Raw genomic sequence first — 25,524 nt, forward strand, 5'->3', positions numbered from 1 at the left:
ACTTAAGCCTTTCTTTGTAAGAGCACCCCTTTGTTCCACTCACTAATCTTGTTGCCCTTCTCTGTACTCGTTCCAGCATCTCTACATCCTTCTTGAAATGAGGCCTCCAGACCTGTATACAGTACTCTAGGTGTGGCCTGACCATTGCCTTATACAAGGGAATAATCACCTCCTTATCCCTGCTAGAAAAATTCCTATATATCATCGACAATACACCATGAGCTACTCTTGCAGCCCGTCTGCACTGCTCAGAAAACTTCATATCTGCCTGCGCAACCACCCCCAGGTCCCTTTCATTCTCTACCACTGTCAGTGTAGTACCACAGAGTTGATACATTGCTCTGGGGTTGCTGTTTCCCATATGTAGTACTTTACATTTGTCAATGTTAAACTTCATTTGCCACCTCTCAGCCCATCTGCTCAACCTTTCCAGATCCTGTTGCAGTAGCATAGTGTCAGTAGTGTCCTTGACAACCCTGCCAACATTCGTATTGTCTGCAAACTTGGACATTAAGCTTGATATATTGTGTGGCAAACCTTGAAATCTTATGAATTATCAATAATTCATACATTATTAGGCAGAAATAATGTATTTATTTCTGCAATGTATTTATTTGTGTCCCTCCTGCCAATAATGCATGGCTGTCACTGAATTGGGCTGGTTTGGTTTGGTTTTTTTTTAGGAGCATTAGCAACTAAGGCCATATTGCTCCGGGATATGCGGTGATCATTCCCTGACCTTTCCGCATCCTCCGTATTTGGTGGTGACGGGCTCGAACCCCGGTCTAATTAAGAAGCGTGTGCTACGCACTGCTGCTTCTTCCCACCTGGCTACGGAGTCACCACTGAATTGGGCAACACCAGCATTCTCAATAGATATAACATGGTCTTTCAAGTGATCCTCAATATAACTGATGGCTACATAATATATTTTATATATTATCCCACTTTATTTCATTACTGGTACAGGGGATTTTAAGGGAGGTTACAGATTATAACTTTATAACAAGAATATGCTCGGTATTAAAGTTTTAATTATGCCAAATTCTAGCAGGACGAGGTATCCCAGAGTAGAAAGGAATTTAAGCTATACATGCTTAGTTCAAGTCTCGCACGCACGCACGCACGCACGGTGTATGATAATGAAAAATTGACATCTGAATGTTTATGAGAGATGTTTCAAAATATCTTGCCAGGAAATTGATTGTTCTGGACATTGTATGGACATTGTCTGGTGTCCCTTGAAGACAGTTCCAAGACCTCGTCTTCATTTGCTTGCTTCACTTTTACATCCATTTTTCCATTTGATGTGGGCAGCAAATCAGGTATTTTTGGTCTTCTCTATATCATTCTATTTCCTCTTGACATGGAATTATTATTATTATTATTAATACTTTAGTCAGGGTTCTGGTTTCTTTGCTGCATTGGTATTTGGTTCTATATTTTAACTTTCTTATAGGGACCGCGTTGGGGCTCCAACAGAAATTACAATATCTAAATTATCTTATTTAATTTATTTCAGTGCCCAGGCTCCCCACCCACCAACCAAAGAGTCCAAATGGGATGTCCACTGCTTGAAAAGCAACAGATGTGCTTGGGAATGGGTTGCCAGGGCTACACAGATCATTCTGCCAACATGAATCCAGTCTCTCAGACCATGAGATTAGGAGCACAGTTGACCTTTGCAGGTGAACCCACTAGCTGATTGATTCTGGGTGAGCCATCCCAGGACCATCCATCTTGTTGATGCAGGGGCCAAAATGGTGTGTCGAGTCTGGGTCCTTCAACAACCAGAATTCCTCCCCTTTTTGAGTTTCCAAGGGTTTCAGCACATGGAAACACACAAGATTCCCAGTGATGTTAGCCTGGAACCTAGTCTGTGGGTATTAGATCCCAGTGATGTTAATCTAAAGAATCAATAGCATCACTGGGAGGTCTACTCACCACGCTCAGGTTCCCACATTGAGGGGAACAAGGTAAGGCAATCAGCTCCCCACTAGGTTGCTGAGAGAACCTGAATGATGTTTAGTCTTTTATGACATGATATTTTTAGCCCTTTTTAATGTTTTCTATTTTTAATATGCATTAGACAAACTTATGGTCTAATGCAATTTCCAGGAACCTTATATCAGTGTATAATATTGGCTGGCCATTTAGTTACAGTTTAAGCTATGGGTGAAGGTTATTCTGCCAGCAGAATTAGATGTATGCTGTTTTTTGTGAACAAAGTTGAAAGCCATTCCAGGAACTGATATTAGTACTGCTCCTGATATTTGTAATTGAATGTCAATGGTGTGCATGTTTTTTCCATGACATGAAATATTGAGATTGTCTATAAACAGTGCTGCATGTGTTTGGGAGTTGTTTGACAGTGGCCTTGACTGCAGTTATAAAGAGGGTAGCACAGAACCTTGTACAATGCCCTCTTCTTGTGAGACCAGACAACAAAGTGTTTTAAAGCGAACGTTGAATGTGCATTCATACAAGAATTTATTTATAGAGTTTCAGGTGTCCTTGAAGATATTATGATGATATTATTTGCAGAGTATTCCATACATGGAAGTTGGTTGGTTGGTTATTGGAAGTTTAATGGCGCATCAGCAACTAAGGCTATCATGCGCCAAGTCTAGGGTAATAAAATATAAAATACCATATCTAGTTAATATATTATACACAAAAATATGGCATAAACCATTTACAATATGTTAAACATGAGGGCAGTCTAAATAAAACTATGTAGATTAATCAGTTCTAAAAATCTGAATACATCTGACACATTGTCATCGTCGGATAAAATCTGCCTGAGTGTATAAGGCTCAGACAGATGGTTAAAACATGAACGGCGTTCATTATTAAAATATGTACATTCGACTAAAATATGACGGATACTTAAAATTGCTTTACAATGTCTCCACACAGGACAATCATCAGCCCTCAGCAAATACGAATGCGTCAGGTGAGAATGTCCTATGCGTAGCCGAGCAAGAATTACTTCCTCCCGTCGGACCCTGCGCTGACTAGAATGCCAAAGCATTATTTCAGGCTTAATTTCATTCAGTTTGTTGGTACGGCATCCATTCCAAGCTTCTTGCCAACGTGCGCATAATTTTTTGAAGATAAGTTGCTTGCAGTCTGTATAGGGGACAAACGGATGCGACTTTGTGGCGTTGCTGATTTTGCTGCTGCATCAGCTAAGTCATTGCCTCTGATACCAACATGGCTAGGGATCCAGCAAAAGCGAATATCGAAATTTAACTCTAAGAGGGAGTGTAATATTTGCTGCACCCGACATAACACTGGGTGAGTGCTTCTCACATTGGATAAGGCCTGTAATACGCTTAGAGAGTCCATATATAGCATGCACGTTTGGTAGTGGTGGGTTTTTATATGATCCAAGGCCAGTTCTACTGCGTGTAGCTCTGCAGTGTATATGCTACATTCACTTGGAATACGACTACAAATTGTTTTATTTGGAAAGACACAAGCAGATCCCACAAACTCTTCAGATTTCGAGCCATCTGTATAAACCGGCAAGAATTCAGAGTATTCGGCAAGGTGTGCTGCAAAGAGTTGCCGATATATACATGGCGATGTGTTAGCTTTCAGCCAACTCCTAAGACTGAAGTCACAAGACGGAGATCGTATATTCCAAGGGGGAAGAACATGCTTGACTGACATTGATATATTATCCAACGTGAAGCTAATATCATGAACCAGCTCTTGGATCCTGATACCAAAAGACCGACTGGCAGTTTTACGCGTATTATATAGATTTTCCCACCGTGGCATAAAAATAGATGTCCACGTAGGGTGGTCAGGCAGGGATTTTATTTTTATAGCATATTGTAACGACAATTGCTGACGTCGAAGCATCAATGGTGGTTCATTGGCTTCAACGTATAGACTTTGGACAGGCGAAGTACGGAAAGCCCCTGTGGCAATCCGAATGGCTTTATGGTGGATTGGGTCAAGCCATCGGAGTACAGAAATTCTAGCAGAAGAGTAAGCTTGGGAGCCGTAGTCAAGTTTAGAGCGAACAAGTGCTCGGTATAGACGCAATAATGTGCTTCTATCTGCTCCCCAAAAGTTGGAGGAGATAGCACTGAGCATGTTCAAACCCCTCATGCATTTTGCTCTAAGCTGATGGATATGGTGTAGGAATGTCAGTTTTTTATCAAAGATAAGTCGTTCCGGGTCAGGATGTAGATTCCGTTTGCGGCAGAAGTGTATGCAAACGGTCTTTTGCGCAGAAAACGTAAACCCATTGGTTAAAGCCCAGGAACTAAGGTAATTGAGTGCTTGTTGCAATTGTCATTCAATAACTCTCATGCTACAGGAGTGACAGAAAATACTAAAATCATCAACGTACAAGGCACTATTTACTGAAGGAGGAAGCTGTTTTGTAATGGAGTTAACTTTGACTGCAAACAGCGTAACACTGAGGACAGAGCCTTGGGGAACTCCTTCCTCTTGACAAAAAAGGCGAGACACACTGGATTTAACACGAACCTGGAAGAGTCGTTTAGATAAAAAATTTCTGATAAAAATAGGGAGGTGGCCTCTCAGACCCAAAGAATAGAGGTCTTTTAAAACACCATACCTCCAGGTTGTGTCATAAGCTTTTTCCATGTCAAAGAAGACTGATACCAAGTGCTCACACTTTAAAAACGCATTGCGAATCGCTGTTTCCAGTCGGATTAAATAGTCCAAAGTGGAGCGATTTCTTCGGAAGCCGCACTGAATTTTGTTCAAAAGGTCGTTTGCCTCAAGGAAATATATAAGGCGGGCATTCACCATTTTTTCCAAAATCTTACATAAGCAACTGGTCAGAGCAATTGGACGATAGTTGCTAGGAATTTTGGGATCTTTTCCTGGCTTTGGGAAAGCGAGGACAGTTGCCCTACGCCAAGAAACGGGAAATTGATCCTCCAAATAAATTCGGTTGTAGAGATGTAGCAACAGCTCTAGAGAGTGAGATGATAGATGTTTTATCATCTCATACTGAATTTCATCTGGCCCTGCGGCACTCACTTTCGAGGTAGCAAGTGCAATGGTTAATTCCACTTCACTAAAAGGCAGGTTATAAGTTTCGGCTTTACTTGAAGGGAAGTTAAGTTTTTGTTTCTCCGCTTTCTTCTTTAACACTAGAAACTCAGCAGAGTATGAAGTTTCAGCAGATATAGTGGAGAATACTTCTCCTAGAGCATTGGCAATAGCAGTTGGGTCTGCTAATGTACAACCATTATGTTGTAACATAGATGAAGGAGCTGATTTGTATTTACCCTTCATCTTCCGAATTTTATCCCAGACAATTTTGGTACTGGTCATCTGGTTAATTGAGGATGTAAACTTGACCCAGCATTCCTTTTGGCTCTGTCGGCGTATAAATCGTGCTTTGGCACGGGCACGTTTAAAAGCTATAAGATTTGCGGTGGTGGGGTAACGTCGGAATTTTCCCCATGACCGATTTTGTAGCTTTCTTGCTTCTTTACAATCTTGGTTCCACCATGGCTTTGGAAAGCGTGGAAATCGGGAGGATGTTTTTGGGATTGCAGTTGCCGCTGCGTGGATAATACACTCTGTGATATACTTCACTGCTTCATCAATTGATTCCTGCTGAATTTGTACAGGATCAAATTCAGTGAGCAGTGAAAATTTACTCCAGTCTGCTTCATCATACTTCCAGCGTGGAATTCTAAATGGATGACAAGGTTGTCCATTCACAATGGTAGATATTACGGGGAAATGGTCGCTTCCATAAGGATTCTGTTCCACTTCCCAGGAAAGCAAAGGTAGCAGAGAAGGCGAACAGATGGAAAGATCGATGGCAGAGAAAGTACGGGTAGGCATATGGAAATAGGTGTTTATTCCCATATTTAGTAACGAAAGGCCGTTATTGTCGAGAAAACGTTCAACAATACGACCTCGTTCATTAGTTTCTGCACTACCTCACAGAGTACTATGTCCATTAAAGTCTCCAAGAAGGCAAAAAGGAGAGGGCAATTGCGTAATAAGATCGTCGAGATCTACCTGGGAAATGTGTGTCCCAGGAGGCAAATATATAGAACATATTGTAAGTAAAGACCCTATTGCTAAACGAATGGCTACTGCTTCTAAGTTAGTGTTCAATTGAACTTGTGAGAAAGGGGTATGGTTGCCCACAAGGATTGCGACTCCTCCATGGGCCGGGCCATCCCCGTTTCTGTCTTTACGAACAACAGTAAGATTTCGCAAGATTGGGTCATCATTTGCCTTTAGGTACGTTTCCTGCAAGCAAAAAGGTTCGTATTTGCGCATTAACATTTTGACATCCTCCATATTTCGTCGTAATCCACAACAATTCCATTGCAGTAATTTAGCTATTATTACTTGGAATTAGTGGATCCGCTGACTGGCTTCCGAAGTGATGCGGGTTTTGATTGGCCCGCTTTGGGTTTTATTCTGCCTTTGGGAAATTGAGGGCGCCCAATATCCATTTCTTCCTCTGGATGAAGATCCAGAATAGATTCTTCCGCACTTTCAGCTTCTTCATTTACCTCCATTTCCTCCTGTACCTCACTAATAACAGGCGGGGTTTTAGTTGGAGGTGATTTTCCTTTAGGTGCTACTTCCTTGGGTGGTATTGAAATGGGAGTAGTGACTGCTTTATCTTGCTGTGCTTGTGTCAACAAGTATCTAGCTTGGGGTGCAAAAGAATCACGTGGCGATATTGAAATATCAGTTTGCGTCGAAATTGAAACCTTCCTCAAAACTGCTTGTGCATAAGATTTTCCACTGTTTACTGGTGTTACCTGTTTCTTCGCTTCCACATATGGGATGTTCTGTTCCGTCTTGATTTTTTGAATTTGTTTTTCGTCTTTCCATCTTTGGCATGCTCTTGAATATGCAGGGTATTCACCGCCACAATTCAAGCATGCTGGTTTCGAGGCAGAACATTCCTTTGTGTCATGTTCTTTTGCTCCACAGCGGGCACAAGCAGGTGATCCACGACATGACATCTGAGAGTGGCCATATTTTTGGCATTTGAAACAACGCAACGGGTTTGGAATATACAGCCTTACAGGACAGTTCAAATAACCAGCCTTGATGGAAGTAGGCGGTTTAGGTGTGTTAAATGTAAGGATCAGAACCCTAGTTGGAACTAGTTTTCCCTCCTTACGCATAAATATCCTCTTAACGGCTGTAACTCCTTGATCTCTCAGTTCAGTGCATATCTCCTCTTCAGATGTTTCAAGGAGATCCCACTCGGCAATTACGCCACGCGATGTATTCAATGTCCCGTGTGGTGATATCTTAATTGGAATTCCCCCAAGAGATGTTGCTTGGAGGAGCAATTCTGAATGTCGCACTGAGGAAGTTTCAACTAAAAGGTCACCCGATCTAAGTCGTTTTACCGACTTCGGGGACCCTGCTAGCCGTTCAAGACCCTTCTGAATGAAGAAGGGCGACATTTTACCTATTTCTTTTTCGCCGGTAGAATGTATGATAAGGAATCGAGGTACAGGAGGTGGTGCAGCTTCTGTTCGGTGTTTCTTTTTTGATGTTATATTATCTTCATCAGTTTCAGGTAGGGACCTCGTAGAGGCCCCAGAGGGGTTTGAAAGATTTAAATTACTCATAAGAGTAAAGAGAAAATGTCTGATGCCTAAGTACCTCACCCACCACCGAGCCCAACGAGGGGACGCCCACTCGTGAACTAGCAGGTACTGCGTACACGAATGGGACGCCGAGTTCGCTTAGAGCACCATACCCACGTTACCAATAAGTCTTTATCCCGTCCCAGGACCAAAGGGAGGGAGACTTATTGGAACGCAGTTGACCCTAGCAGTATAGAACCACCCGCCGATTGATCCCAGTCGAGCCGGTCCGGGACCACCCGTCTCGTCGAAGCAGGGGCCAAAGTGGTGTATTAAGGCTGGGCCCCTCAACCACCAGGATCCCCCTTTCCGCTTCCACGGGTCGCGGCGCACGGCTGCACACGCCAGATTTCAATGGTGTAACCCTGGAACCAAGGTATGGGCGTTGGATCCCAGTGATGCTAATCTGGAAAACCAGCAGCATCACTGGGAGGTCCCCTCACCACGTACAGGTGCCCACGTTGAGGGGCCATACAATATGAAGTATGAAATACTCTGCAACACAATGTATTCTTTGGATCATATGCCTTACTGATGTCAAAGCTAACCATTACATGATGTTCTGATCTAAGGAATGCATTCTAGATGACGTTCTCCATTCTTTTCAATACATCCGGTGTTGATCTATTTTGTTAAATATCAACTTGCGCATATTGAAAAGGGTTGAAATTTTTAAGTTACCATTTCAGTCGACAATTTACCATCTTTCTAAGAATTTTGCAACTAGTCAATGTGATAAGTTGATAGTAATTAGGGTTCGTTGAATCTTTATACAGTTTGAAGAAGGCAAGGCCTATAGCATATATCATTATTTGAGGAATGTAACTTCTTAAGTAGCCTGTAGAACAGACTGAGTTACGAGTGTCATGATTTTGTGCTTTTGCATTCTTGTATCATTAAATAACAAACATTATCAGGTCCTACAGAATTGTGTGAAGATGTCGAAAGTGCTCTACACAGTTCATGGATAGCAAAGGGTAAGTTGTATTGTTCATGTCTTCTCTCGGAAAAGTTTAAATTTTGGTTTCCTGAATTGCTTTGGATCTTTGGAAGGCAGATGTGTAACATTCTGTTGCTAATGTTTTGGCAAAAGTCTTACCCAAGGCATTGGCAATCTATGTACAATCAGCAGTGCTCTGTCTTTTTCATTAGGCAGAGGAGAAGTGTGATATTCACCACTCATTTTCCTGATTGTTTTCCAAATTTTATGCATAGGGTTAACTTGATCTATGATTAAAGTGAAGTGGACTCAAGTGAATTGAGTCCACTCCACTGTCAATGCAAACTCATTCTCTTGCTCGAATGAGTCTGTATTGAATAAGTTTAGCCATTGTTAGATTGTAGCAAAAGGTTTTTCTATTCCAAGATTTATTTTGTTGTTTTTACCTGCAGGTATTCAGTACTCCACCAGAATTTTGAGCTCCTGTTAAGTTCTGAGGAGGATTTTGGTATGGCCTTTTCTGCTGTATAAATATCTTTTTTCAACATACTCAACCACTTCATTAGTTGAGTACTGTTGGATTATTTATGGATCAGGTGTAGCTAATTTTTTATGTTTGCCAATCTGTCTCAATGAGGCATCACAGAATTCTACTAGTTGATAGAAGCATTTACTGAATAATTCAATTATTATAGAAATATGGTCATTGTATAGTGGATCATTGGCAATCTTCCATTTTAGAGTAGGCTACTATCATCATCATCAGCCATTTTCAATCCACTACAGGATGAAGGCCTCTCCAGCAACTTTCTAGTTCCTTCTGTTTTGAGCACTGGCCATCCATTTACTACCCAAAAACTCATGAATTTCATCTATCCATCTCCAAATTTGTCTTCCAGGTTTTCTTCTAGCTCCTCTTGGGTACCATTCTGTTATTTTCTTAGTCCATCTGTCATCATGTCTTCGAGCTATGTGTCCTGCCCATGACCATTTTAGTTCTTTAGTTTTGATAAGAATGTCCTTTACTTGAGTTTGCTGCCTAATCCATGTGTTTCTCTTCTTATCTAACAGTCTGATTCCCAATATAATTTATTCCATTCTTCGCTGTGTAGTTCTCAGCTTCTCTTCCATTCTTTTGGTGAGTGCCCAAGTTTCACTTCCATAAGTCATGGTTGGGAGTATACATTGATTCATTATTTTACGTTTCAGACAAACTGGGATAATGCTCTTCAGTATGTGACTATATTTCCTGAATGCTATCCATCCAAAATTTATTCTTCTCTTGACTTCCAGCCATTTATCATTATTACAGCTAATAACTTGTCCCAGATAAGTATATGACTCCACCTTTTCAATTACTGCTCCTTCAATCATTATTTCCCTTTACGTGGCATACTTGTTCATCATTACTTTTGTTTTAGCCATATTCATCTTTAGTCCAAAATCCTTACTAACTGTGCATTACTGATTAAGATTTTCCTCTAATTCTTTGGGGTAGTGGCTTATGACCACAATGTCATCTGCAAATCGTAAACGGTTTAGGTACTCTCCGTTCACATTGACTCCTTTCTGCGACCAGTCTAATCTTCTGAAAGCTTCCTCAAGGGCAGCAGTAAACAGCTTCGGAGATATTGTGTCTCCTTGTCGAACTCCTTTCTCAATTTTAAATTTCCTACTGTCTTTGTCTAGTCTAATAAAGGAGGTAGCACTCTCATACATTTTCTTCAAAATCATAATATATGGAGTATCTATGCCTTGTCTTTCCAGTGCCCGAAACATTGCCTTATGCTGTATGGAGTCAAATGCCTTTTCATAATCCACAAATGCCAGGCATAATGGTGTTTTATATTCATCTGCTTTCTCCATTAGCTGTGACATTACATGAAGGTGATCCATAGTTGAGAATCCTGTCCTAAAGCCAGCTTGCTCTTTCGGTTGATTCTCATCAAGTATTCTTTCTAATCTGTTAGTAATGACCCTTGTGAACAACTTGTAGATGTGGGATAACAAGCTAATTGGTCTATAATTTCCAATTTCTGATTTATCTCCTTTCTTATGCAGCAAAACTATGATTGCATTATTCCACTGCTTAGGCATCACACCTTTTCTAATGCACTTTGTGAAGAGCCTTGCCAGTTTTTGTGTTATGTCTCTTCCTCCCAATTTTAACAACTCTACAGTAACTTCATCTTCCCCCGGGGCTTTCCGATCCTTCATTTTCTTCAATACATGTTCTACCTCATCAGGAAGAATATCGGGTATGTCGTATGTGTTGCTACTTTGCAATCCATCTTCCTCACTGCTGGCATCATTCCCTCGCTCCTTGTATAATTCTCTATAGTAGTCTTCTGCTATTTGAATTATGCCTTCTCTGCTGTTTATAAGGACACCATCGCTATTCTTCAGTTTCAGTATCATTTGTCTTTCTGTATTACTGCTCATGGCTGCTGATTTAAATCCTTTGTTTTCCCTTAATGCTTGTTCTACTTTTCTTGTGTTAAATCTTCTTATGTCCTCTCTGAGTCTCTTTGTAATGGCTTTGCATAACTCAGTATACTCAATTTTCTCCCTGTCAGTGTTTTCCTTGCTCTTCATTTGTCGTCTTCGGTTCATCATGACAAGTGTTTCTTGACTAATTTTTTCTTCTTTGGATTTCTGTTTCCCTATAGGTTTCTTGGGCTTTATTACTTCCAGAACGTTGTAATATTCCTCGTCGATATCTTGGTCCTGGGCAGTCTGCAGAAGCTCAAACTTGTTCTTAAGTTCCAGTATATACTGCTTTTTCTCCTCTTCTGTTATCTCAAAGACCTTTGTATTATTTACTCGAGTCATTTTTTTCCCCTTTCTTTTCTTACATCTATATCAAGTGTGTATCTTACCATTCTGTGATCACTTCCAACATTTACCTTGTTCAGGAAGGTAACATCATTCATGATATATCTTCTGATAGTGCGGATGAAGTCGATTTCATTAGTTGTTAATCCATTTGGACTCTTCCATATCCACTTTCTGTTCACACTTTTCTTGAAAAAAGTGTTGATTACTGACAGTCCTTGAGATTCTGCAACTTCCACAAGTCTTTCACCTCTTTTATTTCTTTCACCAATTCCAAAATTTCCTATAGTTCCTCTTTCTGTGCTGTTTTGCCTTTTTCCAACCTTAGCATTGAAGTCCCCCATAATAATAGTGTAGTGGGTTTTCTGCTCATCTAGAAGACTCTCAATTTCGGTGTACATTTCTTCAACCTCTTCATCATCATGGCTCGACGTTGGTGCATAAATAATTATAATCTTTAGCTTGTACCTCTTAGAAATTTTGAGTATTAGTCTTGACACCCTTGGTGATGTACTTTTGAATTCCAAAATGTTGTTTTTAAAATCTTTATGGACCAGAAACCCAACTCCACCTTCACTCCTTTCACTGTTTCCATTGGTGTACAGCAGATTTCCACTTGATAAACTTATAAGTGATTTATTTCTTCTTCTTGTTTCAGCCAAACCGATGATACTCCAATTCACAATCCCAGAGCAAGGCACTGGCACAGATCAGTAAATGCTGTGTTCCATCGCATCCCACATATGTATGATGGTATTGATGTTGAAATGTGGGAGCCATGGCAGCACAAAATCTGCACATTCTGCACAAAAAAGTAGGCTACTAACAGATAGTTAATTCTATTGCAGTGTTTGTTCCAGATGGATCGGGAAAATACATCAATAATGTGTTATTCAAAACAAGAAGGTTGTTACCATCTAAGAACCACACAATTTATTTCCCTCTTTAATCTATGTGATTGTTACCTCATAGTGTGTGACAACTATTTAAATCTTCCCAGATTCGGATTCATGAGCCAAAACATTACGACCAGCTAACTAATAGCATGTTGAGCTGCCTTTCTCCATAACTGTTTGCACCTGGCATGGTATTTACTTCATGAGACAGCAAATGTCCTCGGGTATCTGGGAGCAGCTGGACAGAAAGACATCCCAGAGCAAGGCACTGGCACAGATCAGTAAATGCTGTGTTCCATCGCATCCCACAAATGCATGATGGTATTGATGTTGAAATGTGGGAGCCATGGCAGCACAAAATTCTCGGATGTGCTCTTTAAACCATTTCTGCACACTGTGAGTCTTGTGACATGACGTATTGTCTCGTTGGATACACAGTCACCATATATGACAAAACTTGGTCCAAAACTGAGGTATGATCTGGTAGTAACTGGTGGATGCTGAGGTAGGATCTGGAAGTGATGGCAAGTTCAGTGGGAATGAGGGATCTTATTGAAATAATACTTCTTCGACTGATGAACAGATAAATAAGCGAAATTTATTAAAATAAATTAATAAATAAAAATGAGTATAATAAAAATATACTATCATACAAGAAAAGGGGAAAAGCGATATAATATAACTATATATTTTATCACGTCTTTGCCCCCCCCCCCCCAGGCCATTCCTGCCATACCTTCATTATCGTAGCCCTTGAACAGTTGACAATACCTGCAGTTGCTGAGATACTGGGTCCCCACTTTTCTAGTGTCTCAAATCATTTCCCATTCAAACTCTGTCAGGCCCTTGCCTTTCCTCATTTCATGGCCTTTGTACCAAAAAACTAACAGGTACTGCCATGTCCTCACTATACAGTATATGCTGTACCAGTGGGTGATATCACTCCTAGGTGCTGTGGGATGTGTCCATTCACTTACACAGGGATAGTCATGATGTGTTGGCTCATATATATATGCATATGTGCCTATTGTCTTCACCATGTTTATCTGTTTGTCCATCCATTCACATGTAACAGACGGACTCCCAGTGGATAGATTTTGATGAAATTTTAAATGTATTTATCACATCATTATAAATTTTATTATAATTTGACAAATAGAAATCCAGCAATTATTATTTCTCTTTTTAAATACAAATTGTATGGAAAAAATAAATTAATAGATTAAATGTAGTTCAATGCAGTATTGTTAAGTTTTAGTCTGTGCACTTTTTTGTGTGATCATGGTGTTGCGTGTGAAGAGATTCACATGTGTGTGCGTGCGTTGAGTAGAATATCAAGAAAGTAGAAATAAGAAGGTAGGAAAATGGGGAGGTAGTTATTACACTAGTCTAGTAGTCTATTAGGCATATTTTATTAGTTATCTTCTCTCTCTCTCTCCCTCACTTTTTTTGTTATCACTATATATATATATATATATATATATCAATATGATATATATATATATATCATATTGATAAAAATAAGATATAATGAAATTACTGAAAGTGTTAGCAAACAAGAAAAGGTATTAAAAAATTAAAATTAAAAATATTAAACTGGGTTATGGATCCGGGGTACTACTAGATATCGCAGAAAAAAACCGGCAACCATAATGAAATATAGACAAATATATTATTATCAGTGTATTAGGTTGAGGTGCTGAACTGTCAGGTGTAGAGATCATGGAAAAATTGGGAACACATGCATGGTAAAATCGGATTATCTGAAATAAAATGAAATTAAGATTTAACATAAAAATAAATGATAATGACCTTTCAGCCAATTACTTAGACCTAGATATAAAAATCAACAGCCCTCATACCACAATCAACATATATAATAAAAGAGATGCATTTAGCTTCAATGTCGTCAGTCTTACCCATTGACACTCTAACATTTCTAAAAAAGGTTCATGTAAACATAATACTCTCACAATACATCAGAAATGCCACAATATGCAATAGCTATAGTCTCTTTTCTAACAACATCAAATTACTCCATAATAAATTGCTATGCAAAAATTTCCCAGCAGATTTAATCTATCATCATTTCAAAAAAGCAATAAATATTATAAAATTTAAAAAAACTTATACACTACAACTTTCATTTAAACAACATAATACTTAAAACAACATGATTTAAATAACATAATTAAACAACATGATGAACATCCGATTCAGGCCTCAAAACAGAAAAACCAAGTGTAAACTACTCTGGTTAAAAAGGACATTGTTTTATTAGGAGACTCCATTGTCAGGGAAACGGGGAATATTTTTTGTAATAAGGATAGGTGGAGCAGAACCAGGGTATGTCTGCCGGGAGCAACTATTAATGATGTCATCACCATTGTGCCAGATTTTAAGGGGGGTAAAGAGAATATTATTATTCATGTGGGGACTAATGACATTAAACGTACCCGACCTGACGATTTGTTGGAAAAACACAGGACCATGCTGTGGAAATGCCGCGAGCTAGGCCACAATGTCTATGTGTCTGCAATTCTGCCCAGACACGATAGGAGGGATTATACGTTAAAAGCCTTGTGGAGTAACTCAAGACTTGAAGGACTCTGCAAGGCTTTAGGGGGAAATTTCTATCAGCATGGCCCACACTTGTAGGTAGAAGAAATTTGTTTTGTAGAGACGGGATACATTTAAACAAAGGTGGTGCAAAAATTTTTGCCAGTATTACTGAGGATACCTTAAAGGTTCAGGGAAACTACTAGTTAGGGGGGGGATGTGGGTAATACTGACATGCGTTTATCTGATAATATTGGTCAAAATAACTCATGCACATACCTCAAGAGTTCTTATCTGTTACACCAACTGCCCATATTATCTAGATGTTCTGGGGGCAGAAACGTTTCAAGTGAGCGGGTAGCTAATGCCAGGGAAGCGAGCCTGAAAATCTTCAATGGTTGTGTTAGGGTAGTTAAATATACAAGAACAGTAAGTCTTAATTGTTTATATAGTAATGTTAGAAGTGTCGTCAATAAAATGAGCGAATTCGAACTGCTGGTTAAAACAAGTAACGCGGACATAATAGGGCTTACAGAGACGTGGTGCCACCCGGAAATTGGGGATGATGAGTTCCAGTACGGCTTGTATAATGTATTTAGGAAGGATAGAGTAGATAGAAGGGGTGGTGGGGTAATGCTTCTTATCAGAAGCAGCCTGAGTGCGATGATAGCTTTCCCGGATTCAGACATTTCACATGCTAGTATAGAGTCTGTATGGTGTGATAGAGTGGAAACAAAGGTATAATGCGAGTAGGAGTATTTTACAGACCAGGTGATTGTGATGATTATGACAAAAGCCTCTACATGCAAATGGAATGGGGAAGTAAGCGTCAATGCCTTATTATGGGTGATTTCAATTTGCCTCTAATTGATTGGAGTAAATGGGAAGGAAACTAGACATGGGGAACAAAATTTTTAAATCAACTAGATGACTGTTATTTATATTAACATGTCAGGGAAAATACTAGAGAAAAGAATATCCTAGACCTCATCATCACACATGAATCAGATGACATAACAGGGCTGACAGTAGAGGAACCAGTAGCAGGAAGTGATCACGGAGTTCTACGGTGCATGATGACGAGAGAGGTAGCAGAAGTAAAAGGCAAAGGAATGGGTTTTAATTTCAGAAAAGGAAATTACGATGCCTTAAGGTACTACATGGCCTCTATTAACTAGGTAGACATCGCGCAGAGAATGAATACAATTGAACTGTGGTACGCTTTTAAAACATTAATCACAGATGCCTTGAATGCGTATATACCATTAAAAAAATACTCCACGAGAAGGGTTCCAAGTTGGATGAATAGTGAAGTAGCCACATTACTTGAGCAGAAAAAGGTGGCATGGAAAGGTTACAGAACAATAAAAAGTACTGAAGCCTATAACAGCTACAAGGTGATCTGTAATAGAGCCACAGAAAAGGTTCGACAGGCAAAGGCAGTTTATGAGAAATCACTAGCAAACAGAGCAAAGAGGGGGGATAAAGAATTCTTCACATATATAAATGCCAAGAAGAGCAGGACAAACCAGATCGGACCTTTACATAAGGGAAAGGGGATAGTAATAAATACACCAGCTGCCGTTGCAGATGAACTCAACAGTTATTTTGCATCGATATTTACAAATGAAAAGCCTTTTGTGGCAATGGGATATTGTGGGAGCGAAGTTAAAAAATATGTAATTAATGTTATTGAAATTTCGCAAGATTATTTAATGAAAAAACTTTCGAGCCTACAGACCAGTAAGGCTCCTGGAGTTGATGGAATATATCCTATAATCTTAAGGGAGACGGCAAGCGAGTGCATTGAACCATTGAGGCTAATTATGCGAGCATCACTAGACTCTGGGGAGATTCCCTTGGATTGGAAAAGTGCAAATGTATCTCCCATACATAAGGGTGGCTCTAAAAGTGAAGTTGGAAATTATCAACCTGTCAGTCTGACTTCAGTAGTAGGGAAAATCATGGAGACAATGATCAAGGGTGGAATTCAGGATCATTTGGATCGAATTGAAATTCTCAAGGATACTCAGCATGGTTTTGTAAAGGGAAAATCATGTTTAACAAATCTGGTTCGCTATTTCGAAAGGGTCACTCACGAGCTGGATTTAGGGAATAATTTCGACATTGTTTATTTAGATTTCAGCAAAGCTTTTGACTCAGTCCCATATGAGCGGTTGCTTTATAAGCTGGAACAGGTTGGAATCACTGGGAAAATCCTTAGATGGATAGAAGGATGGCTTCAGGGCAGGAGGCAGAGGGTTGTGATAAATGGCTGTTCCTCAGATTGGGTTGATGTAAGAAGTGGGATTCCCCAAGGATCAGTATTAGGACCACTGTTGTTTTTAATTTTCATAAACGACATTGATGAAGGGATAGAGGGCGTGATGTCTAAATTTGCAGATGCTGTTAAAATTGGTAGAGTAGTTAATGATCACTGTCAAGCTGAGCTTCTTCAGAGAGACCTAGATAGACTTCAGGAATGGTCAGAAAAATGGCAGCTATGCTTTAATCCAACAAAGTATTACACCTGGGAAACAGTAATCCCAAAAAAACTTATTCACTTGGTGGAGTTCAACTAAACCCAGTACTGGAGGAAAGGGACTTGGGTATTATGATACGGTCAGACATGAAATTCTCTGAGCATTGTAAACAGGTTGCAAAGAAGGCCCATGGTGTCCTATCGATGATCTATCGAACTTTTGCAAGTAGAGATAGGGACGTGATAATCCCATTATATAAGGCTTATGTTAGACCACACTTGGAATACTGTGTTCAAGTATGGAGACCGCACCTAAAGAAAGACATCGAGCTTCTTGAAAGGGTGCAAAGATGGGTAACTTGCCTGGTGAGATCGGCAAAAGGGCATCCTTATGAAGAAAGACTTCGAATATGTGGGTTGCAGAGTTTGGAAACTAGACACCTTAGAGGAGATTTGATTGAGGTGTTTAAGGCTCTGAGAGGCATCAGTAAAATGAATGAGGACGAAATTTTCAAAATTTATAAATGATGCTAGAACTAGGGGACATAAATTCAAGTTATGGGGGGAAATGTTTAGGTTGGACTGCAGGAAGTTTTATTTTAGCCAGCGAGTTATAAATTACTGGAATAAGTTGCCTTCATGGGTGGTAGAGGCCGACAGTTTGGGGAAATTCAAAGGTCATCTGGATAGTACTTTCGGGTAAGGGAAGCGCATAGGATGATAGGTTTAATTTCCTTTTTTTTTATTAATTATTATTATTTAGTTATTTATTTTATTTATTTATTTTTTTGAATAAAATTGAGTTATTAGATAAAATTTCTAATGGTGAAAATGTCTCCTCAGTGGCAAAACATTATAAAATAAATGAGTCAACGGTACGATCAATCAAGAAATCGGAAGAAAAAATCCGCCGTAGTGTCCGTGAAAACGCGCTAATTGCTTCAAAAATTTGCTCTGTAACTTGTGATGTTAAATTAGAAAAAATGGAAAAAGCTTTAAATCTGTGGATAGAAGACCGAATTCAAAATAAAATTCCGTTAAGTTCACTCATCATTCGTGAAAAGGAAAAACTCCTTTATCAACACTTTAACGAAACTTGATAGCACTGGCGGGATAAGTATTTTAGCTAGCAAAGGCGCTGGTTTGAAATTTCTAATAAATATTACATTTAATATTAAATTGTTTCTTATTTTCATTTCGATTTTTCACTATGTACTGTCTGTGTACATAGTCATATTATGAAGGTACATATAATACATACATAGACAAAATTTGGGACTAGTTTTTCTTATATATTTCATACTTTGGAACGGAACCCCTTTATTACTATGGGAGCCATAACTCAGTATTCGCGGAATTTCTCAGGAATGTTTACTGTAGTTGAAACTATTTTTTTAAATGAACTTTAAAAATTTCTCACCTAAGTTGCATTTAAAGGAACCAGTAGTTTCTTCAATAAAGCAAAAACTTTTTGACTTTGGCACTACTCTGGAATAAATATATATAAATGAATAAAAATAAATCAAAGTTAATTAAGTTAAATTCTTATATTAACATAAATTAAATTATGGTACTAGATTTCTGAGCACTTGTAACATACCTTAAAGTGTTACTGAATTATATTTGAAATATTTCATTAAAATAATAATAAAATAAGACAAGATAAAATTTGTTGTAAAAATAAAATACACTGACTTTAAATTTATAAACAATAAAGTGACAGATAAAATTAAAATATATGAAATTAAAAGAGATAAAATCAACCGTAGCTTTCAAAGTTCACTGACTCCTCTCTCAATAGACTTGAAATAACCTTTGAAAATGTATACATATTCTTTTCAAAGTAATACATGAGGAAAGTATATACATATATTAGCATTAGTAGAGGCATATGATGCAAGAAAGCAAACTTATATAGCATGAGCCAAAAAAAAAAAAAAAACTCTTCCCATTTCACCCATCCATTCACTCCAAATATTTGTATAGTTCTGCTTTGAACTTATTTGCTGACCTCCACTACAACAGATAGAAGTTTGTTCCAAATATCAACCACTAGATGATCCACCTGCTGGATAAATGCAAATTTCTGCACATCAATTCTACAACTGTCTTTCGCCAATTTGAATTTATGACCACTCAGGTGAGTAATCTGAGCGAGAGGAAGAATCCCATTAGCATTGAGCTTGCTCAATCCATTCAAGGCCTTATACACCTCAATTAGATCACCTCACAGGTGCCTAGTCTCCAGAGGCTGCAATTTGCAGAACCTAAGCCTTTCTTGGTAACATCAACCATTTGTTCCACTCACCAATCTCGCTGTCCTTCTCTGTACTCGTTCCAGCAGCTCTACATAATTCCTAAAATGAGGCCACCAGACCTGCATATGGTACACAAGGTGTGGGTTGACCATTGCCTTATACAAGGGGGACAATCACCCCCTTATCCCTGCTAGAAAAATTCCTGTGTATCATTGACAAGACACCATGAGCTACTCTTGTAGCCTTTTAGCACTACTCAGAAAACTTCAAATCTGACTGCACAATAACCCCCAGGTCCTTTTCATTCTCCACTTCCCTGAGTGTAGCACCACTCAGTTGATACGTTACTCTGGGGTTACTGCTACCCATAATGCAGAACTTTACAATTGTCAATGTTAAATTTCAGTTGCCACCTATCAGCCTGCTCAACTTTTCAAAATCCTGTTGCAGTAGCATACTATCCTTATGTCATTATCAATCCTGCCACCTTTCGTATCATCTGCAAACTTAGACATTAATACTGATATACCTTCATCAATATCATTGACAAACACAGAAAACAACAATGGGCTGAACACTGAAGAAGACTCCACTAATAACATTAATCCACAAAGAGCTTTGTCCATTGATTACCACTCTCGGTCTTCTCCCCCTCAACCATCCCTTTATCCATGGCAGCAATTTGCCTCCAATGCCACACTGCTCCAATTTGTGCAGCAGTCTTCAATGTGCAACAGTATCAAAAGCCTTTCTAAGATCCAAATATATGATATTAAAGATATTCCCTACATCCAGTTACTTTGTGACCACATCATAGTATCCAATCAAATTAGCCAGACAAGACTTCCCCTTAACAAACCCATTCTGGTTTTGGTTTTTTTAGTTTTTTTTTTTAGGAGCATTAGCAACTAAGCAACATTAGCAACAACCATATTGCTCCGGGGATATGCAGTGGTCATTCCCTGACCTTTCCGCATCCTCCGTATTTGGTGGGCTCGAACCCCGGTCTAATCAAGAATCGTGTGCTACGCACTGCTGCTCCTGCCCAACCCATTCTGTCTCAGAACTATAACTGCAGTCTTGTCTGGATGATCCTGCATTGCTTCTTTAACCAGTGCCTCCATTACTTTCCCTGGAATAGAAGTTAAACTAACAGGTCTGTACAGGCAGTCCTCACTTTGCATGGTTCTGATATGCATGAATTTCAGTTACCACGGTTTAGTTAAATAATACCAGTCCCCCAACAACATGGTTCAAATTTCTGTTACCACAGTATATTAACTGTGAGTAACTGAATAAAATAAAAACTTCGCTGCTAGCTCTTCAGCCCACAAATTACTAAATAAGAGATGCACATCATGATCAGTGGCCATTCACGTCAATTCTTTAGAAGTTGGGTTGGTCATCGGTGATTGGTCACTGCGCATCTGTTATTCAGTTCAAGCACGGACATCAAAGCGTGTGTAGTTGTATTGCCTCCTTGTCTCTCAGTGATAAACCCATATGACATTTTACAAAAATGGATAATCAAAAGAGGGAAAGGGCCAACAAAGATGAAAGTGCAGCAAAGGAACAAAAAGTGATAACGTTGGAAGTGAAATTGGATGTGATTAGATAATTTGAAAAGAGCGACAGCAAAGCGAAGATAGGACAAGACCTAAGCATGCATGAAGCTACAGTACCAACCATATTGAAAAAGTCCGATGAATATAAAACACAAGGTAAAGTCACTTCAACATCTTTTAGTTTATATTGCTCTAGGAACAGAAAACCGTTTATGGTTGAAATGAAGTGTTTTTTGAATTGAAGACTAATAAAAAAAAAAAAAACTTAATCAGTTTGGTTAGCATTCAGGCCAAAGTGTTGAAGTTAGTTGCCACATTGAAAGAAAATGGTAATTATATGGAGACTGAAGAAGAACCTTTTACAGCCAAGTAAAGGCTGGTTTCATCGTTTCAGAAGTAGGCATAAACTGATTAATTTTAAGCTATCTGGTGAAGCTGCTAGCGCAGATAAGGATGTTGCTGTGTAATTCGCACCCAGATTACAAGGATTAGTAAGGCAAGTGGTTATGATAATCATCAAATATTTAATGTTTATGAGACAAGTCTTTTTTCAAAGGCAACCACATCAAGAAGTTATGTGATGAAAGACTTAGGATTGCAAAGTGGCCATAAAGCAATTAAAGATAGATTAACTTTTTTATTATGAGGCAACGCATATTGTGACTTTAAATTAAAACCTATGCTTATCTATCTGTCTGAGAATCCCAGAGCATTAAAAAAATAATAACAAAACATCTCTTCCAGTCATATGGCGTGCAAATAAAAGATCATGGGTTACAATAACTTTGTTTCAAGACTTCTTTCAATCGTATTTTTGTCCAGTGGTAGAGAGATAATATAGGCAAAATAATTTAACTTTTAAAGCACTGTTGGATAATGCTCCAGGTCACCCTGGTTCTCTTGAGGACTTGAATGAAAATGTCAAAATTTGCTTTTTACGGCCAAACAACTTCATTAATCCAGCTAATGGACCAAGGAGTTAATAGCATCAATAGCCTGTCCGGACTTTCGGACAGGCTATTGACACTACAATTGGAGGTTATGCAATTTATTTAGCTGAGTTTTGGAAGAAATATGACATAAAGCATGCAATTGAAAACATTCAAGCATCATGGCAGGAAGAAAGAGCAAGTAATATGCATGCAGTTGCTGCACTGTGAAAATGTGGCTCACATCTGATGAGTATGGGCTTGGCGCACCCAGGGTCCTCAGCTGGATATTATCTTTCTTCTCTTTCTTGATAATTCCCTTCTACTTCTGACTTTTGTTTATTCTCTCTCTCTGTTTCTCAGGGTAACTCAGAAATTTTTTTTGTTTTGGCTGGTGCAGCAAAAGCCTCAGGCTTCCTTGCACCACACACATAGCTAATAATAATAATCATAATAACAATAAGTTTGCAGGATTCAAATCAAACGTAAATGAAGTTATAGAAGAAATAGCTGACCATGAGAATGTTGACACTTTCGCCGTTCGAGAGACTCCAGATATGCAGCCATAGGAACTTAGTGAAGGTGAACTTATTGACATAAATGAGGAAAGTGATTGTGAGGAAAAGGATAAAGATATCCCAGAGTAAGTGATGCTGCCAAAAAAACTTCACATTAAAGGAACTCTCAGAGAAATTTCACGACATTGAAAGCGCAAAGGATAAAATGTTGGAAGCTGATCCAAACTTAGAAAGGAGTATGACAATTCCCCAAGGCATAGAAAAGATGCTTGCTGTGTATTGTAAGTTAACGACGAGAAGAAGAAGGCAAGCACTGCTCAAACTATTCTTGATAAGTTTTTTATAAAGAAAAAAAAAAACACTTTAATTCTGAATTTTTCTATGTTTTAAATTACAGTGTAATAAATAAATATTAGTTTTGCTCCTGTTTTCATTTCCTTTTTCATACATTTATAACCTACAGTAAGAGAGTTTTTAATGTTTTGATAAAAATTCTTAAAGGTCATGGAATAATCGTAATTTTTCTGATTGATTATTGAGATCTCTTTGCATGGTCATTTTTATGGTCCTGCACTACAGTGCAAAGCGATGACTGCCTGTAATTACTCATGTCACCCTTTGTGAATTGGGGACATATTTGCACATCTCCAGTCCATGGGAACCTCCCGTTGAGTCCAAGGAAGCTTTCATAATTACGGCTAAGGGTTTGCTAACTTCCTTCAATATAACTGAATATATCTCATCCACCCCAGAAGCCTTTCTTACGTTCAATCTCAACAATTTCTCCTCCAACTTGCTCTCAGTTATTACAAAATCAGACTCCACATTCCTGTCTAGATGATCCTGCATTACTTCTTTAACTAGTGAATCCACTATTTTCCCTTGTAACAGAAGTCAAGCTAACAGGTTTGTAATTGATCAAGTCACCCTTTGATCCCACTTTACAAAATGGGAATACATCTGCACATCTCCAGTCTACATGGATTGTCCTTGAATCCAAGGTGCTCTCATAATCATGGCAAAAGGTTTTTTTCCACCTTTTTGCTATCTCCATCCTAATATAATTGGATGATATCATCCACCACAAACACCTTTTTTACATCTAGCTTCAACAATTTCTCCAACTTTTCTCTAAATTATTGCAAAACTATTCAGCTCCCTGTTAGAATTTAACACACTTCTGGCATACCCATCCCCAAAAAATATGTGGGAATGCAGATGGAAAATACCTATCAAGTATGTGAGCATCATGAGTGGATTCATCAACAGTTAAGCTATTCATATCTAGTGGAGCAGTGTGTGATTCAAGCCTTGCCTTCTAGTGTTTACATAAATATAGAAGTCTTTGTGGCCTACTATGCACTCTTTACCAGAAAATTTCATTACCTGTCTTAGGTTGTCTAAACTCTTGTGAGTTGACAACATCCTCTCTGTCACAATATCCATCGGTTTGTCTGACATCCATTTAACAATATCACTTCGTTGGAACAAAAAAACCTAGTAGCTTCTACAGCTGCATCCTTGGATGCGTCCAATTTAGAAAGTGTTAGCATTAGTAGAGGCATATGATGCAAGAAAGCAAGCTTATGCAGCATCAGCCAAAAAAAAAAAAAAAAACGCTCCCATTTCACCCCTCTGTTCAATCCAAATACCCGTCCAGCTCAACCTTAAATTTATTTAGGCTATCAACTTCCACAAAAAAGGATGCAAGTCTGTTCCACCAACCAACTACTCGCTGGCTAAAGGCAAACTTATGCACATCTATCCATATCTGCTACATCTGTCTTTCCTCAATTTGAATTTATGCCCTCTCAGGTGATTATTCTGAGCAAGAGGAAGAATCCCATCAGCATTGGGCATGCTGAAACCATTCAAGGCTTTATACACCTCAATCAGATCACCCCCCGCAGGTGCCTAGTCTCCAGACACTGTAATTTGCAAAACTTAAGCCTTTGTTCCATTCACTAATCTTGTTGCTCTTCTCTGTACTTGTATCGACAGCTCTATATCCGTCTTAAAATGAGGCCTCTAGACCTGTATACAGTAATCAAGGTGTGGCCTGACCATTGCCTTACACAAGGGGATAATCACCTCCATATCCCTGCTGGAAACATTCCTGTATATCATTGACAAGACACCATGAGCTACTCTTGCAGACTGTCTGCACTGTCAGAAACTTCATATCTGCCTGCACAATTACCCCCAGGTCCTTTTCATTCTCTACCACTGTCAGTGTGGCACCACAGAGTTGATACGTTATTCTGGGATTACTGCTTCCCATATGTAGTACTTTACATATGTCAATGTTAAACTTCATTTGCCACTTCTCAGCCCATCTACTCAACTTTTCTAGATCCTGTTGAAGTAGCATACTATCATTAGTGTTCTTAACAACCCAACCTTTGTATTGTCTTCAAACTTGGATATTAAGCTTGATATACCATCATCTATATCATTTATAAATACAAAAAAAAAAAAAAACAATGGACCCAACAATGAACCCTGAGAGACTCCACTAATAACATTAGTCCATGATGGGCAGTGTCCATTGATTACCACTCTCTGTCTTCTTCCACTCAACCATCTCTTTATCCAAAGTAGAAATTTGCTTCCAATGCAACACTGCTCCAATTTGTTCAGCAGTCTTCCATGTGCAACAGTATCAAAAGCCTTCCTAAGATCCAAATATATGATATCAAAGTTATATCCTGCATTCAGTTCCTTTGTGACCACATCATAGTATCCAATCAAATTGGTCAGGCCAGACTTCCCTTAATAAAACCAAGCTGTGTCCGAGCTATAAGTCTTGTCTAGATGATCCTGCAGTGCTTCTTTAACTAGTGCCTCCATTAATTTTGCTGGAACAGAAGTTAAACTAACAGGTCTATAATTACTTGTGGCGCCT

The 25,524-nt window shown here is 38.9% G+C and overlaps 1 protein-coding gene across 1 annotated transcript in view; it reads right to left on the reverse strand.

Annotated features, from left to right (window-relative positions):
• Positions 1 to 25,524, reverse strand: part of LOC150085750 (AP-5 complex subunit beta-1-like) — an 842,186-nt gene that overhangs the window by 217,347 nt on the left and 599,315 nt on the right. Inside the window, exon 18 of the mRNA XM_090374678.1 lies at positions 18,770 to 18,837. Within this exon, the coding sequence (XP_090230804.1) occupies positions 18,770 to 18,837 (68 nt within the window). The remainder of the gene's footprint in view (positions 1 to 18,769; positions 18,838 to 25,524) is intronic.

This window comes from Mastigoproctus giganteus, chromosome 5, assembly GCF_048544385.1.
Source record: "Mastigoproctus giganteus isolate SK-2022 chromosome 5, ASM4854438v1, whole genome shotgun sequence".
Taxonomy (NCBI): Eukaryota; Metazoa; Arthropoda; class Arachnida; order Uropygi; family Thelyphonidae; genus Mastigoproctus; species Mastigoproctus giganteus.